Source organism: Phaseolus vulgaris, chromosome 6 (genome assembly GCF_000499845.2).
Source record: "Phaseolus vulgaris cultivar G19833 chromosome 6, P. vulgaris v2.0, whole genome shotgun sequence".
Classification (NCBI taxonomy): Eukaryota; Viridiplantae; Streptophyta; class Magnoliopsida; order Fabales; family Fabaceae; genus Phaseolus; species Phaseolus vulgaris.
The window spans coordinates 392,817-410,896 of NC_023754.2; the positions used below are offsets into that span (position 1 = coordinate 392,817).

The following is an 18,080-nucleotide window of genomic DNA, read 5'->3' on the forward strand; positions in this document are numbered from 1 at the left end:
GTTAAATTATTGTTCAATTAATATAATTAATAATTTATGTATTTGTTGACCAATTTATATTGTAACGGATACAGTAGTTACAATACTATTGCAATTAGTAGTTACATTCAACCCCAAATGCGAAATTTTGATTTTAATTTTCTTTAATGTTTTATCTCTATTCCACTTTTGTATTACAGTATTGAATCATATTATAAATTTTGATATATGTCTATATAGTATATTTAGTAAATATTAATTAATCTATTTTTAAATGTACACTATGTTTAAATGTTTAATATACAATATTAAAAATACCATATTTAATATGCATAATATTTTATTTCACAGTCAATTTTACTTATGTGTTAATTATAGTATATATTCAATAATATAATTGATTAAACAATGTCAATATATATATATATATATATATATATAATATGAGATAAAAATTGATTAAGAAAAAATTATATATATGTAAATGTATATATGAAAATAAATTAAAATACCTGTTAAGAATTTTATTATTTGTATTACTGTTTAAAAACTATAGAATAAACTGATAATAAATATATAAAGATAATAATATATCTCTTATGATTTATATTTGAACATTTATCTATGATATTTAGTATTATGATTTATATTTGAACAGTTGTCTATGATATTTAGTAAATATAGTGTTTAAGTTTTCGGAAAAATTTGTTAATTATTGACTATTTCAGAAGGAAAGAGTGAAAACAAAAAAAGAAAGAAAAATAAGAAAGATTTATAATATATATATTAAACAATGTAAATATATTTTATTATTCAATGTAAGATTCTGACCAAGCACTCACAATATATATATATATATATATATATATATATATATATATAAAATGAGATAAAAAATTAATTAAGACAGCAATTATATATTTATGTAATTGTATATATGAAAATAAATAAAAATACCCGTTACAAATTTTATTATTTGTATTACTGTTTAAAAACTATTTAATAAACTGATAAATATATAAAAATATATCTTATCATTTATATTTGAACATTTATCTATGATATTTAGTAAATGTAGTGTTTAAATTTTGGAAAATTTGTTGGAAAGAGTGAAAACGAAAAAGAAAGAAAAAATAAAGATTTATAATATATATTCAACAATATAATTGATTAAACAATGTCAATATATAGATATTTAAGGAAACAAGTAATTAAGATAAGTAAATATATTAAATATTATCATAACTATAATTTTGTTATTATAAGAAAATATATATATATATAATAAAGACAGTAATAGAGGTTTGATAATAAATGATAAATAATAGAAAATATATCTTAGACTAATAAATCCGTGTATAATGTATTGAAGATATGGTAATGTAATATAAGATAAGATGAGAGGAAGAAAGAAAAGTATGAAGAATTTGTTTTTGATGAAAGATTTTTAGAAAGAAGAGTTGTTATATTAAAGAGGTCTTTTCAGTTTCACACTCTCAGTCTTTCTTCTCTTTGGCTTGTTCATCCATGGATTCCAGTGCCAGACAAAGCTTGAAGCGCAAGTTAGCGGAAGAGGTGAAGGATTCTCTCTGCAAGCGAGTTCCCCCAACTTTCACTTCCATTATTCTTAAGACTCTCTTTCTCCTCAACTCTTTCGATCACGTTCTTCTCAACAAACTCATCACCATTCTTGTCAAACTCTGCAAAACAACGAAGCATGGTACATATTTTTCTCTCACCCTTTTACGTAAACATGCTGACATGAACACCCTTTTTCGCCTTCTCACCAAATTTCCTTTCTTTCGCAGAAATCCATGACGATTTTATTGATATTTTGGTGAATAACGGTGCTGTCCAGGCTCTGGTGAGGATACTTCACCTACCGGAAAAGGTTGTGGAAGATTACAGTGACAGACTTATCCAGGCTCGTCTCCTCCAACTGAAAAAAGGGTGCGCGTTCATCCTTGGAACTCTTGCCAAAAAGGTAATTAACTAACTTTCTGCTGTTAAAAGAAAAATCAGAAATTTCATTTTTTTTTCTTGTTGTGTTAATAACGAAGCATCTTAACTTTTTGTCTTTATCATCCAGTCGGTTTATCAGCAACTTATCATAGATGCTGGAGCCTTCTTGTATCTTCTGCGCTTGTTAAAGAGCCACAAGACGATTCCCAAATCTCCATCAGTTCCTGGTTTTCTGAGGAGAGTGGTTGATGCAATATCCAAGCTTGCTTACAAAAATAACAAAGTTAAAATGCTTATAAGGTTTTTGTCTTCTTCTTTTCTTTTCTATTTTTAAAGATATGTTTTCTTTAATTATTGTATTCACTGTGCTTGTATAAAATTTTCCATCATGTTTAGAAAGGAAGATGGCATCGCTCCTCTGATTGAATTGCTCGAATTCAAGGTGAAAAAGGTGCAGGTCGCGGTTACAAATGCCTTAGGAACATTGGCATTTGATAATGCTCACACTGTAACTAAGGTACTTGAATTTAGTAAATTGGTTTGATGAAGGTTTATGTGGTTACAAGATTGAAAATTGCTTGCAGATGGTTGAATGCAACGCATTACCCAGTCTTGTACTAATGCTTCAATCAGAGGATTCTGTAACACAATTCACGACGGTAATATGATTTTATTATATGTATTTTGCATAGTTCTAAACTACTAGCACCAGCATCTTAATTAGCACTGTTTTGTAGGTGCAACTGATTAAAATAATGGTAGACACTTCACCGCATATTGGAAGAGAAGTTCTAAAAGCTGGAGCTTTAACACCTGTCATCTGTTTACTTAGGTAAAACATTATACTTTGGTGGTGGTTTTCTGTAAGAAAATCATAGAAGAATGATATGTTTATTGAACATTTTAGTAGTTTGTTCCCCGAGTAGACTTTCAATGTTTGTAATTTCAATGACAGTTCCTCCTTTTCGGAGAGCCAAGCATTAGCAGCCCTTCTACTTGGTCACTTTCTCGGGACTGATTCTGATTTGAAGGTGATTTATTTTGTGTTGCATACTTGTAATATGGTAAATCTGAGTCATGAGTCATTAAACCCTGTTATTAAGTTGCCTACTTTGCTTGTGTTTCATGCATGCAGGTTCATATTTCCCAAAGAGGGGCTATTCCACCATTAGTTCACATGCTTCAGTCCCAAAATACTAACCTTCGGAAAGCATCAGCTTTTGTACTTGTGATATTAGCACAGGTGATTATTACTAGCAAGTACCAACCATCATTTGGCCCTATGCTTACATAAGCAATACAATTCAAACTGATTTCTTTTATCATCATTTTCTACCATAACCATAAACCTTTTTTGCATGAACAATTCAAATGGTAGGACTCACATAATCAAGTTAGTATTGCTCATAGTGGAGGTATAGAGCCTATGCTCAATCTTTTTCAATCGGACAATCCAACAGTTCAACAATATGCTGCTCGTGTTCTCTATTCTCTTGCTGATAATGAGGTGAAGTTAGCTCCCCTTGTTCTTTATTTTGGTCAACTTTGTATGTTGCCCTTCAGAAACAACATTGATGTGCATTGATATTGTCATAACATAAAATGTTTTGTATGTGTGATAGGACATTGTTGCAAACATTATTAAAGTTGGCGGGTTTGAAAAGCTAAAGGATTTACATTTCACCGAGGAAGTATGTTGATTTACTCGTCTTTGTAATTGAAGAAATAAATTTTCATTTCAACGTATTTACTCCTATTTCTTCCTCTTGATAGATATTTGTAATAAATGCTTGCTAACAGAACACTTTTCTCTCCCCAAATTTCCTTGTGATTTGCAGCCTATCAGCGAGTTTGTAGCAATCACGTTGTTAAGATTAGAACGACACATGCAAGGGCGAGTAAGTTTTCTTGATAATTTTGTCTCAATGAAAATCATAGATGACAATCATAATCTGTTTAAACTTTGCTTATTCCTTTTTGGCAGACATTGAAATACCTAATCCATCTTATGTGTTCTGCGGAAGAAAGGGTTAGAAATCATGTAGTTATTGCTCTTGCTCATTTATGTTCTCCTCCAGATCATGAAACTGTATTTATTCACAATGAAGGTAATAAACGTTCTATAAAGTTTTGTTTCCTAATTTCTCACTCACTTTATTCGGAGTGCATTTTCAAACAAGATGCTGCTAAATCTTCAGGATTAGAGTTGCTGCTGAATATTCTTCAATCTCAATGCACAATACAGAAGCGCAAGGCTTCAATGGCGCTAAGCATGTTGGCTAGTAGAGCCAATTTCATTTCCTCTCTCATTCAGACTATTTCTCCATCACCAACTTCCCAGGTTTTTTTTCACTCTTTATGTGTTTCCTTGCCACGTTTGTTTACTTTGATTTGTTTTCCTTATTCATTGAATCATTTGTCTTACCCTATTGTCTTTGAAATCGAATTGTTTTTACTGCCTTCACAGTAATGATGTTGTTGCTTTTGATGTAGATGGACTTGGGCGAGGAATCTATCAACAATCCAAAGCTTTCTGATATCACATTCCTGGTTGAAGGTGGAGCATCTACTGCTGTTAATTTCGGTTAATGCACACTGATTTCAATATATATACTGATTTACTGCGTTTTGCTTCATTCAGGAAAAATATTTTATGCTAATAAAGATCGTTTAGTTTCTTCAAGTGTATTTCAGACCATGTTTGAGGCAGAGTATTTTGTAAGCATTACTTAATCAAAATTGTTTGTCCTTTCCTTCTCAATGAATTTATTACCTTAAACACACTATGCAAATATCTCAATCAAATAGAAACTAATGCTGTAATTGGTTGTCCATTCACTTGCTATCTTCAAACTAATCCACAACAATAATTTGCAATTAGAAAGGGACATGTACAGAACTTAAGACTTATGAATGTGTTATGATGTGTGGTGCAGGAAAAGGAAACCAAACAAGCAGTGATTCCAAATATTAAATGGGATGTCTTTAAATTAATGATGAGGTACATTTTCTGCTATCCCCTTCTTTCGTGCTTCTGTAACATCAAAATTGGTCTTCTGTTTGACCTGGTTTTGGTTGACACTTGCAGATTTATATACACTGGAACAGTAGATGTCAAATTGGATGACGCTAAAGACCTCCTAAGAGCTGCAGATCAATATCTTCTTCAAGACCTTAAGCTTATTTGTGAACGTGTTATTGCTAAAGTACACTAAAAACTGTTTTTCACTTTTCATTTCTTTTGTTTTTGTAGAAAGCTTTTTCAGTGAACTCCATGACTCATCAACCTTTTCTTTCAGAGTATTTCACCAGAAAATGTTTCGCTATTGTTGGATCTCTCAGAAGATTTCAGTGCTAATACATTGAAAAATGCATGCATACTGTATATGCTAGAGAAGTTTGATAGATTGCATTCAAAACGATGGTATGTTCCTTTTTTACTACTTCAACTTGAATGGCATCAAAATTAACCTTCATCAATCATTTGATCATGTTTGTGTTCTTCATCTTTTCAACCTGCAGGTATTATACCATGCTTCATCGCATTGTACCAGACATAGATACTCTCTTCTCAACTTTACTTATTATGGATCAAAGCAATGAAGATGCTTCTGTTGCATACTTGTATTAATAGATAGATAAGTTTATTCATCACGAATAAATTACTATTAGCCACACATCTCATTCTTTGATTATTTGAAGTTGGAAAGAAATGTAAAATTACTTTATTATATGAATCTCTGTCCTTTTTTCAAAAAATGGTAGCTGTGAGGGAAAGTTATTGTTTTTGAAAAACATCTGAATAAAACAGCTTTTAAAACCAAATTTGGTTACAATTTTGAAGAAAAACAATGAATTAGGTATGTCCAAGCATAATAGATGCAATGATATAAATGAACAAACTAATCAACATCATTATATCATACAAAACATCTTAGTAGTCATGACAAAAGAAAATATCGTGAGAACAAAAGAAAAATAACAAAAAAATGGTGGACCTAAACAAAAGTAAATACAATTATAAATGTTTTCTTTAGAGATTTAAAATAAAATGTTTAATTTATTAGATACCCAATTTAAAAGAAGACTTATTAGGTACTCAAAACAAGAATTGAGAGTATATTAGATACTTGAAACTTATTTAAACCAAATTTAATAACATTTATGAAAAAATCCATTCTGACAAGGCTCGGGTTCCTAGATCATCAGAAAATAAATGCAGAACTTTTCAAGAATTATTTGAAAGATAATTAGATGTAGATTAGTAAGAGTAAACTAGTAAAAAAACAAATATTTATCTCTCCTTCAATTAGATGTGTATTGTATACTATTATATATAAATTTTTTTATTAGCTAGAGAATAAATCAATATTAGGTATTTATAAATAATACTGTATATCATGTTTAAATCGTTCCAGACAAGATATGTCTTGTAAATATATAAATGAAAGCTATTAGATAGTTTACGGATTCATTTGCTTCTTAATTTTTTAAAGAAAAATTATAACTTAATAAACTTCACATTAGACCTTTTTGCTTTCACTATGTAAATGAGTGACCACTGTCACCTATGAAAATCTTCAGACTAATAGTTATCACTTCCACCATTACTACTATACAATTTGTGAATATCATCACTATTATCACCACCAATGTCATAATAATCATCATCATAGTTTCAATCTTTATTATCATCATTATCTCTGCACCTTAGCACAGTTTCATACCTAATTGAAGAACAAGATTGAAAAACTAAATTAAAACAATGCAACCATATAAATTAATTATCATATTATATGGGATAAATTAGAAAAGGACTTGCCAAAAAATTATAATTATGAAAAACAAGAAAACAAAATTTCAAATCCCAATCAACATGTGACCATCGATTTTCAACATTAATCACATGTCATGTCTTCGAAATTCTTTTTTAATGTTATAATATTATGCGTAACTGTACAAAAATCCACTTGAAATTTTGTTATCTTTATTCTAATTTCAACTCCTATAAATAATTATTTCTATTTTATAAATAAACGTAATCACGGACGTTCCATCACGCGCAAATCTATATCAAATTGAGAAGAAGAATTATTAGAAGAAAAATTAGGAGGTTTAAAGAGAAGTTTAGGAAACTGATAATATAGTTAGAATAGAAGTTAAGGAGAAGTTTTTTTACCTATTTTTGAACATTTTGAAAATAAGCTTTTTGTTTGGAAATTAAGATAGCAAGAGGTTTGTTTGGACATAACTACTAGTGTGAGGAGTGTTTGGTTAGTAGGTTTGTTTTGAGTATTATGCTAAAACAGGAAGCAATTAGAAACAAACAGTCAATTTTAGAATTTAAAAACAAATTGGCGGTTTAGGATTTAGAGTTTAGACTTAAAGTCCACTTCTTAATCTGATATCAGAACCATTTAAAAGTCACCACGAGTGTTTGTTGGACCTATCGTGCCACCCACTATTAGACCGTTATTGGATCATCTATGATATGTTGTCTCACGCATGAGTTACCAGTCTTAACGTGAGGGTAGTACGTTGGAGATCCGAGATGAGAATATTTCATTGTATATAAGTGGGTGCAAACTTCAACTTTATGAACTGATTTTATGAGACTAAGTTAGGCTTAAAAGTTGATTACTTCTTAATAATTTAGGATTTAGGTTTACAATTTAACAATTGGCGAAGAATTTGGGTGAAGTTTTTAATTGATGAAGTAGAAAGTGATTATTAGGAGTGATAGCAGTGAAAGGGATTGGTGAAATTGGAAGATTTTGAAAAGATAAAAATAAAATAAAAGGGAACGCTGCCGTGTAGCTCTTTTCTTTTCCTTTACCTCTTAAACCACACCTACTTTTCTTCCCTTCAATTCTCTTCAACTTCCACATTCATTTCTTCTCTTATTCAATCCCATTCTTCCCTGTTTGCTTTCGCATCAACCTTTTCGTTAACTCCTCTGCCACGGAACCCAACCACGGTAATAATCCAAACACACCTTTCGCCCTTCGCTTTTCTTTCGTGGTTTCAATTGCTGTATGATAATTAGAATGGAGAAATCATTGCTAGGGTTTGAACTGGTCTATGTATTGTTGTAAATTTTTATTGTTTTCACTTCTCATGAATTCACCTTTTTACTAGATTTTTGTTTAATATTTGGTGTTATTGTTGTGAATACATTGGCGATTGAATTTGGGTCTGTTGAGGTAACAGGAGGAAAGTATGAGCGAGAGGCTGAGGAATGGAAGTGGGAGTTCGAGCTCAAGTTTGAACAGCATATTTCTGGAAACAGAGGATGACCAAGCAATCGCAAGCATATTGGCAGAGGACGAAAATCTGAAGGCAGACAACAGGCTTGGAAAGAGGCTTTCACATTTAGATTCCATTCCAGTAAGATGCCACAATCATGATTTTCTTTCTTACCTTTTTCCTGTTTTTTCTTTGAATATCAGAAACATGCTTTACGTGTTGTTGTCACTATGCTGGAATTTTAAGACACTAAATTGTATTTTTTTAGGAGTAATATGATATTAAGGTGTTAAGTTCATGGACTAATTCATATTTTTCTATCCATTACTAAGTCAATTATGCTTTACTATTTGTCTTTTTTTCGTGTAAATTACCAATTTGGTCCTTCAACTTTTAACTAGTGGCAATTTGGTTATTGAAAGAAAAAAAATATGATTTAGTCCCTAATATTGTAAAAAAATACAAATTGGTCATTGTACTTTACCACTTAATATCAAATTGGTCCTCCAAAAATACAATTTAGTGTGAACTTGATCATTAAACATTAAAATTTAAAAGACAAAATTGTCTTAATATGGTGATTTTTTACACATTCAATGACTAACTAAGAATTTTCGTTCTTCTAGATAGGGCCTAATTTAACACCGGTCTACTCAAATGATTACTTACCCATTTATTTATTTTAGTTCTTATAAATCTTTATTTATTTTTTATTTCAAATAAAATAACGTAGTTTTAGTCTCTCCCAACAAAACTAAAAACTTGAATGAAAGCTTGTATGATGAATTATTAAATCATATCATATTATTAGATACAGCAGTTAAAAATAAATAAAAAATTTAAGAAGACTTGAGTAAAGAATCAGAAATCAGAATGCCAACACCTTTACACTAGCTGGATTCAATTCTCAAATTCCTCCCTTTGATTAGTGTCATGTACATTCTTCTAGTTTAAACTTTTCTGCACGAAAATAAAAAAATCAGAATAAAAATATGTTTAAACCTTGTAATCACCCTTAATTATATGGTTTTTTTGTTTTTTTTTTTAATTTGCTAAAGTAAGAGATAGGCGAGAAACTACTCTCTCTCGATATAGAGTCAATGCCAATCTCCTAATTAATTTTCCTTTTCATGGGAAATTTTAAATTGAATGTGGACCCTACCACTTCCATATGGACCAAATACAGCAATCTCTTTTTCCCTTTAATCATGACTCATGAGAAAAGTAATGAATAAAGTCTTGTCAAACTGAATGTCTAATGCACAAAAACTACCTACAAACTTGACCCTGACCAAGATATATGTAATGTTTGGTTTTCTGTGGAAATAATTTATGAAGGGATAATGTTGAATAATTTTAAAGATATAGAATACTGCACCTTCTTTGTTTATATCCATGACTAAATTAAAAAAATGAATTTGAAGCATAATGTCCTTTTATTACATACGACAACTGCTGTTGAAGGGGTTCCACGTTTACAGTTTAAATTCTTGTTGGATTTCTCCTGATTGCTTAAACATATATCAAAACCTATTCTTCGTAATGAAGAAGTCAGGAAGCGTTTTATTTTATGTCAATGTAACATGAAAAATATGCCGTCACAGATTAATAGTTCTCAGAGCTTTATATATCAATTGTCACTAGGGTGTTCTAACCCAATATCTTATTTTTTTAAAATTTATATTCATTATTTATACCTATTAGAAATTTTTCATGTAATCCACTCATACCAATATTACCCTTTGTTATGTCATTTCTCCTATTCATATACTACTATCTGCATTCGGATAAAAATACTAATTCAGTATGTTGGCAGCACACTCCCCGCGTTAATGGAGAAATTCCTGATGTAAACGACGCAACAGTAGACCACGAGAGGCTGTCTGAAAGGTAGCATAGACTAGCTTAATGTACAACTATTTATTTTAGTTTTATTACCCCACCAATTATATGTTTGATTTACACATTTGCTTTGTCTTTTTGATGAAATTCAATATTGCCCTCCTTGTACTTTGTGTTGAAATTGAAATTAATCAGGTTCTTATGTTTACAAAAGCAAACATGTACAATCTTCTTAACATTGTTACTGTCATAATGAGAAGGAGGATAGATGATATGCTCTTTGGGAATTCTATCACAGTTCTATTTTTCAACTTCCATGAGGCTTTTGTATTTGTTTTCTCGTTTTTTTGAAAAAGGAAGCGCAAGTTGAATTCAAGTTATAACTTGATTGACAAGTTTGTGCATATTAGGTGTTAATTATAATGGTTTAGAAGTGTGGGACAGAGCCTAGTTTGTCTGGACCAAATTATTTGCTTTGTTTATGCATAAGGTATTTTGTTTCACTTAAGAATTATGCTCCATCATTTTTTGCAGGTTACTTACATATGGTTTGGCAGAACTACAGATGGAAGGTGATGGAAATTGCCAGGTTTTTTTCTCTTCTGGAAAAAATAAATATATGCCAACTTACAGTTTCCCTGTCATTTGATACCTTGTTATATAACATTGTGTCTAATATAATATCTGCAAAATCTTACCGGACAGTTTAGAGCATTAGCAGATCAACTGTTCCGCAAGCCCGAATATCACAAGCATGTTAGGAGGCAGGTTATAAAGCAGGTGTGTTTGTTATTCTCTGTTTTTCTGTTGGTAGAGCTAAACAGTGTAGTTAGCTATAGGTAGGATGTTGTAAGGTTGTTTTTCAGAACAGACTCAATTTGTAATTCCTTGTGTCTTTCTCCTAATTCAATATATTCTGAATCCATTCATTCTTTGGAATTCCCTCTTCCAATTCTTCGAGTTTCCTATTCTCCTAGAATTGTCTACATCAGTGGTATCATCAGTTAGGCACCTTCCTGTCACGAGTATGGCAGATAACACTGCTTGGCTCTCACTCTTGGCCCTTTTTCTTCCCTTCATGCTATGTGTAATCGTGTATTCATAGTTGGGCAGTGTTTAATAGTATTCTGCTTTCTGAGTGGCATACATCAAAGTCTGTTTCTTAACTAATCTTATATTCTTATTCATCTTTCTTATTTGGATTCTTTTGTTTTCTCCAGCTAAAGCATCACAAAAAATTGTATGAAGGTTATGTACCAATGGAGTACAAAAGCTACTTGAAGAAGATGAAAAAGTTAGATATCAGTTGCTAATCAATTTTGCTTTGATTTTAGAGAGCATTTAGCATTTATGGTAAACACTAATTCAATATTTGCAAATTGTCTGCCAATAGATCGGGTGAGTGGGGAGATCATGTTACACTACAAGCAGCTGCAGACCGTGTAAGTTATCTAAATTCTATAGATCTTTTATGTGAAATCATAACAACTTTCATATTTTTCCCTCTTAATTACATATGTGTTGCCAATTGGTCATTCTGATAACTATGATGTACCATCAAGAGAACAGTGATATACCCAGACAAAAGAAAAAGCATATTATGTGTGATTTCTCAAGCCAAAAATCATTTTAATGTTTCATTATGTTCTACTATACCTAAGAAAGTTATTTCAAATCATGTCTTCTTTGATATCTCATTGTAATTATCACCAAAAAAGTTTTTCTCGCCTATTATGTTCTTGACCCAAATTTTAGGCTCATGACTGGCTAGAACTGGAGATGACTTCCATCTCTAATGCTCCGTTTGGATCTGAGTGAACACTGTTCACTCGGATTGAAAGGCAATGAAATTTTGGGTTTGTTTCCAGTGATTTAAGAGGATGGAAAAGCGTTGATTTGGGGGAGAGGGATAAAATGAATCCTCTGTGCCATGCCAAGATTAGGAACGAAAGTTTACAAAAATTCACATAGTACCGGTACAAAGTCAAAATTACCCTTAATTATTTTTTATATACATATAAAATAACTATATATATATATATATTATATCATAATAAAAAATACTATATATTTATAACATAAATAAAAATAAAATAATTGATTATAATAATATAATATAATAGTAATAAAATAAATATATTCATGTAGCAATAATATAAATGTATTTATATAGTAATAATAAAAGAAAATAAATTAGTAATATAAATGTAAAAACTATAAAATAATAGTAATATATTTAAAATTTAAAATAGGAATAATATATAAAAAAAGTAATAAAATTATAAATAATATTAGTAACTAAAATAAATTTTTAAAATAATAATAATAATAATAATTAAAAAAATACATATTTAATAATAATTAAAATAAATTTATTAAATAATAATATTAACAATAATAAAAGATAATTTTAATTTTGATTTAATTTTATGAAAATATTTTTTATATGTATTTATAAAATTTTAATTAATTAAAATTTTCACAAAAATAACTCATACTTTATTATTTAAATATTTTTTAAGAAAAGGGTAAATTTGTAAATTTACATTTTATATATTTGAAAAAATATAAAAAAATCTCTTACAACCATCATATCACTCACAAACTTCAAACTTTCCTCACAAATCTACTCTAACATATCTTAATCCAAACAACCTTACTTTCTTTACACTTTCCTCTCAAATCACTACAAATCCACTTCCTCAAATCCTCTCCTCAATCCAAACACAACCTAAATCTTATCTTATTCTTTTTCAACCAAGTTCAATTATCAAAATGAGTTTTCTTTATCAAAATAAGGAGTTTCACGAAGCAAAGGTCTTCGTCTTCCTATACAAACTCATTTCCAAAGTGTAAAATTTAAAAATTCAGAACATAAGATTTACGAAGAACACTTATATTGCCACAGCAAGTAGGTCCTTGAAGAATTTTTAAATTAAAGATGACTTAGAAGATAGATTCCTATCACTGCTCCACTTGTCCTGGCCCATACGCAGAATCACAATTCTACCTTTGGTCATAATTCTTACTTCTTAATGAGTAGGGCTTTGTCTCTTATACATGAGCTAATTCCTGCCTTGCAAAGTTCCCATGTGATCTAGCGTAGTTTAGGGTGCACTTATTGCCAAGATTGTTAACCCATTCCTCCTTTGCTGAAAGAGAGAAAAATATATGCAAGAGATACTGAAAACTATGTCTATGGACTACAATGGAGTCCGCAATCCTCCAAATTCTGTTTTGTATGAAATGGATAGCTTTGTTGTACTTTATACCCATTAGGCTCTCACCACTTTGTTGTAACTTTTTGTGTGGGATACAATGTTCTTATGCCCACGTTTAGTAAATTTGGAAGTTCATGTTGTTACTATTAGCCTTGTTAGGTAGGCCGTCTCGGTTAAGAGTAGGACCATGACAAATAAGCCGTTAGAAAATATTTAGTTGCTATTATAGAGCCGAAGATAATACAGGAAGGCTCTCCTCCCAACAAGGCTTGTGGTTTGGGGTTGGCCTCTGCTCAACACACATGTTGTGTAGTAACAATTTGTTATTCTCCTCCCTTGGTAATTCCCCACTTTTAGGGTGATCATTTTGGTTTACAATTTATTGTCTTTTTTAGTTTCTGCATTTATTTATTTATAATTTCTATATTTGGATTTGTTTGCTGTTTATGGTTAAAAATGATTTCTGATTACTCGTGGAATTTTCTTCAGTTTGACGCCAAAGTTTGTTTAGTCACCTCTTTTAGAGACACTTGCTATGTTGAGATCCTTCCAACTGACAAAAATCCCACTAGAGGCAAGTACTGTTAATGTTGATCGGTGTTTCATTTGCTCTTATTTAGAATTCTCATTTAGCAACTATGTAGTGGTGTTTATTATCAAAAGAGATCTTAAAATAAGGAATGCCTATTGTCACTAAATTGTATCTTTTCCCGTTCCCATTCCTATTGGAGTAAATTTTATAACAATTTTCTAAATTAGTTTGATTAATGAAAATAGAAGTGTATCTTAAATCTATAAAAAAAATAATTGGAGTGGAAATCATAAAAATTCAGAGCACAAGAATTATTTTCATCCTTAGCTTTTATGTTTTTTTAGTTATGTTATTATGATTCTTGTTTGAACTGTAGAGCTATGGATAAGCTTTTGGAGTGAAGTGCACTATAACTCATTGTACACTACTGGAGGTAATGATATGCCTAATAAATTTGAAATGGATTCTTGTTCTTTCTACCCCTATCTTCTTTTCATACATTCAGAACTGATATCAAACAACAAGCTAATTTTTTTTTTGTCCAATGAATTTACAGATGTTCCACCTAGAGTGCCAAAGAAAAAGTTTTGGCTCTTCTAGATTGATGACAGATTATGGAATCGTGTTAAACAAACAGTTTATGCATATTATTTAGCAATTACCATACTTGTACAAATCATAGAAGTATAACTAAACTCTCAATTTATCATTGTACAGTTCTTTTACTTTTTTATTATCAAAATTTGATTGACATAGAAAAAGAGAAATAGTAGAGATATCATGTTTAAAAAGACAATATACAATTTAATTTACAAAATTAAATCTTCATATGTCTTATACAATTCAATCTATTAGCACAAGACAAAGTAGTAATAAACTAATTAATTGTAACTCCAAAAGTATTAAAGTGAAGAATATCCATATCATACAAATTAAGTGAGATGAAACTACAAAATATTCAATTAATTACAAAATACAGGAAACCTCATAATTAATAGTTAGTGATCTTTAAACATGACATGTTTTGTATTCGTCAATTAAATATATTGTTTGTATGATACAGTCTTTCAAAAGCTTCTTGTACTTGAACTTATAGAAAAAATATATATGCCTTACCAGTGCATTGTAGTCTTTGGAACAACATGTGAAATGTTTTCAATTCGTGATAAGAAATAATTTAGGATAGTTATGTTTATTCAATTTAATTAGAATTTTTATGAATTGCATATTTATTCTTAATCCTTATAGTTTCAACAATTATATTTGTATTGTACTATATTTTATATTTTCATTTTTTTATGATGTATTATGCACTAGAGTCGGATGCAGATGCTTAGTCTAATAACTCAAGACAGAATATAAGATATGCAGTATTTTTATCTTTTTTTAAAAAAAATATTTATATTGATTTCATAAAATATGTGCATCAAGAAATTTCAAAATAAATACATATTGAAGTGAAATGAATATGTTTAGAAAATAATCTTTAGAGACCCAAAGAATTTTTTAAGATAAATATACTGAAATAAAAAATATCAAAAATTTATTATTAACCCTTACATACATATATGTATATATTGGATACAAGTAGATTGTGATATTGCTACGATAATGATGGTTATAACTTCCCAACCCTTAAAAAATGAATTATTTTATTCTTGTTCTAAAATAAGAGTTAAAAAATAAATCCAACGTTTTCTCGTGTTTATAATTTTATAAAAAAATATTTTATCTAGATAAAGTCTAGACACTGAAAAATAAATAAAGTATTTTTTATATTGTGACTAAATAATAATACAAATAAATAGTAAGAATATGAAAATAAATAAATAATTAGTTAATTATAACAAGATATATTTAATTATAAGAATAATTATTTAAAAGAACCACATAAGGAAAAATAAAAAATAATAAAAGATAAGATTAGGTTTAATTATGACTTTTAAGAAAAATTAAAATAAAATAAAATGAAATTAACCTAATTAAAGTGAAAGAAAGATAAGGTAAGATACGATAGAGAAAGGAGATTTGGAGCATGACGATTTTAAATATTCTAAAAATATTTTTAGGTCTTATTTTTTCGTGTCACTTGAATAAAAGGTAAAAGGTAAGTAATAGTGATATTAAATTTTTTTTTATATTAATTTTAATAAATTTATGTATGTTTTATTAATTTTTTATTTATTTTGAATTATATATTTTTTCTTTTATATATATCATTTAATTTATTTTCCGTTAAGCACTAATCCAATTTATTTATTTATATAATTTAATTTATTTCTAGTTACATATTATTTATTTATTTATTTATTTATTTTTATGTTATTTAATTGTTTATTGTTTATTTATTTTTTATTTATTTATATTTATGTCATTGAAATTGTTTTATTATTGATCTTATTTATTACTTTATATTTTTTATTTTATTTTTCTACAATATACTGATTCATATCTACTTATTTAAATTTATTGATTTGACTTTTATTTTATATTAGTTGAAATGTAAATTTTTTTATAATTCAAAGACATATATAAAGTAATAATAAAAATAAAATAAAAGTAATTATTATTTTTATTTAATTTTTATATCTGTTGAATGATGTGTATAAATTATTGGTTAAGATAAATATGACATATTTTAATAGACATAAGTTATATGATTTTTTTGAAAATATAAATGAATTGTTAATTGAGAAAAAAAGTCATTCATTATATTGAGTTAAGACCATGTTAATAATGTATGAACTTTTCTGTTTGGAAAGTCACAATTTGGTACATTATAGTGTAGAAGGTAGAGACTCTGGGTCAAAGGAAGTTACCAAATAGGTGAATATTTGGATAGTCTACAATAACGTCTCGAACTAAGATATTCATAGGTCAAAATTGACTCAACATCGTTAAGGTTATGTAGTGAATATATATCTCTTTGTGGATTGATAAATGACCCATATTATTGAGAAAAATAATTATAATTAACAAATGTTTTTAATGATAAATACTCAATTATCTAATTATTTCTCAAGTAAATTTTGATATTCATAATGGATCATCAAAAGTAAAATATAGATTCATAGGTTGATAAAGTAAAATTGAGTTTTATGGATGTAGATAAATTCATAGGTCTCCATTGTTTATATAGTATGTAACCTTTATTAGGATTGATATTTTAGACTTCCACAAACTCAATATAAAAAATAATTAAATATTAACTAATTTTAGAGACAAAAAATAATTAATTGTAAGTTAAATATTATTTTATATACTAAAAAATATTGATATCAAAATAATTTTTATTATTAATAAAAAATTATAAACTAATTTTTAAATTATTATCTAACAAGATTTTATTTCTATTATTAATTGGTGATGAAATAGTATTATATAAGTAGAGTAATAATGTGCAGAAAGCATAAATTTATACAATTTTAGAAATTTCTTTTTAAATAAAATTTAAACAAAATTATAAATTGACAATTAAATAAATTTAGAACCACATTTTATATCATAAAGAGTCACTGAATAAATGCAAACTAAAAAGAATTATAATTTATAGAAAAATTGCGTCAGTTAAAAAAAACAATTTTCTAATAATGGATGTGGTTTAAAATTTGCTAAAGAGATTAAGAAAAAAAATCTAGCGGTTAAAATAATCTCTTTCAATATGTTATATTTATATACTATAAATGAAATATTAATTTTATTATTTAGAGATAAATTCAAAAACAAAATTTTAATATTCATTCAAAATTTAAAAACTTCACTGCATTTATTTTTGAAAAACTAAAAATACAATTATTTAAAATTAAGGACTTTTTAATATATATTTGGGGCAGCTTCTTCCTACATATTTCTAAAAGAAAATTTTAAAATAAAGAAATGACTTTTTTGTACATAAATTAATTTTAGAAATTTTTCTTAACTAATGTAAAAAAAAAATTGTTTTAAATTTATACCTAAATAAAGTTGACGAGTTGGTCTAGAAAAGAAAGACCTACGATCTCGAAAAATGTGGACCATAAATTGTAGACTTCTATTTTACAAAATTGCTAATGTAATTGGGACCACTTGATGACTCAAGGAAATAATAGGGAAACTAAGAGTATACCGACTTATATTTTAACTTTGGGACCACTTTATTTTAATTTTTTAATTAAATTTTTTATATTTAATCTTTTATTAATTGTATAATGTGTGTCCTTTTGTTACTAAAATAAATTATGAAATTTTATGATTAATATAAAATAATATCGTAACACCAAAAATAACATCAATTTATATATAAATTTTATTAATTTAAT

At 28.1% G+C, this 18,080-nt stretch overlaps 2 protein-coding genes across 3 annotated transcripts; both read left to right on the plus strand.

The window, feature by feature from the left end:
- The first annotated feature begins 1,506 nt into the window (after window positions 1-1,506).
- Window positions 1,507-5,613, plus strand: LOC137832958 (ARM REPEAT PROTEIN INTERACTING WITH ABF2-like). The gene is made up of 19 exons (XM_068641362.1): window positions 1,507-1,699; window positions 1,788-1,963; window positions 2,069-2,241; window positions 2,338-2,440; window positions 2,508-2,600; window positions 2,679-2,773; window positions 2,897-2,972; window positions 3,077-3,184; window positions 3,320-3,448; window positions 3,564-3,632; window positions 3,780-3,839; window positions 3,926-4,049; window positions 4,140-4,282; window positions 4,435-4,498; window positions 4,583-4,659; window positions 4,878-4,942; window positions 5,030-5,147; window positions 5,241-5,365; window positions 5,464-5,613. Exons 1-19 carry the CDS (start codon window positions 1,507-1,509, stop codon window positions 5,570-5,572), a joined length of 2,100 nt encoding a protein of 699 aa, XP_068497463.1. The 3' UTR covers window positions 5,573-5,613.
- Window positions 5,614-7,767: 2,154 nt separating this feature from the next.
- Window positions 7,768-14,543, plus strand: LOC137830910 (OVARIAN TUMOR DOMAIN-containing deubiquitinating enzyme 11). Of its 2 annotated transcripts, none has more exons than XM_068638310.1 (10): window positions 7,768-7,918; window positions 8,152-8,328; window positions 10,004-10,077; window positions 10,564-10,618; window positions 10,735-10,809; window positions 11,250-11,323; window positions 11,423-11,471; window positions 13,740-13,824; window positions 14,159-14,215; window positions 14,339-14,543. In XM_068638310.1, the coding sequence occupies exons 2-10, from the start codon at window positions 8,161-8,163 to the stop codon at window positions 14,380-14,382; spliced, it is 681 nt and encodes a 226-aa protein (XP_068494411.1). In that variant the 5' UTR covers window positions 7,768-7,918; window positions 8,152-8,160; the 3' UTR covers window positions 14,383-14,543. The 2 variants fall into 2 exon arrangements, with proteins under 2 accessions (XP_068494411.1, XP_068494412.1); XM_068638311.1 differs by having other exon boundaries at window positions 7,785-7,918; window positions 8,117-8,328.
- The last annotated feature ends 3,537 nt before the right edge of the window (window positions 14,544-18,080 follow it).

What these genes read in the sequence shown, in the direction of transcription:
- LOC137832958 (XM_068641362.1), top strand. Translation starts at nt 1,507, where the DNA reads ATGGATTCCAGTGCCAGACAAAGCTTGAAGCGCAAGTTAGCGGAAGAG. An exon ending in ATTCTCTTGCTGATAATGAG is followed by an intron (nt 3,449 to 3,563) that starts GTGAAGTTAGCT and finishes TATGTGTGATAG; the next exon opens with GACATTGTTGCAAACATTAT. An exon ending in AACGACACATGCAAGGGCGA is followed by an intron (nt 3,840 to 3,925) that starts GTAAGTTTTCTT and finishes CCTTTTTGGCAG; the next exon opens with ACATTGAAATACCTAATCCA.
- LOC137830910 (XM_068638310.1), top strand. Translation starts at nt 8,161, where the DNA reads ATGAGCGAGAGGCTGAGGAATGGAAGTGGGAGTTCGAGCTCAAGTTTG. An exon ending in CACGAGAGGCTGTCTGAAAG is followed by an intron (nt 10,078 to 10,563) that starts GTAGCATAGACT and finishes CATTTTTTGCAG; the next exon opens with GTTACTTACATATGGTTTGG. An exon ending in GGAGGCAGGTTATAAAGCAG is followed by an intron (nt 10,810 to 11,249) that starts GTGTGTTTGTTA and finishes TGTTTTCTCCAG; the next exon opens with CTAAAGCATCACAAAAAATT.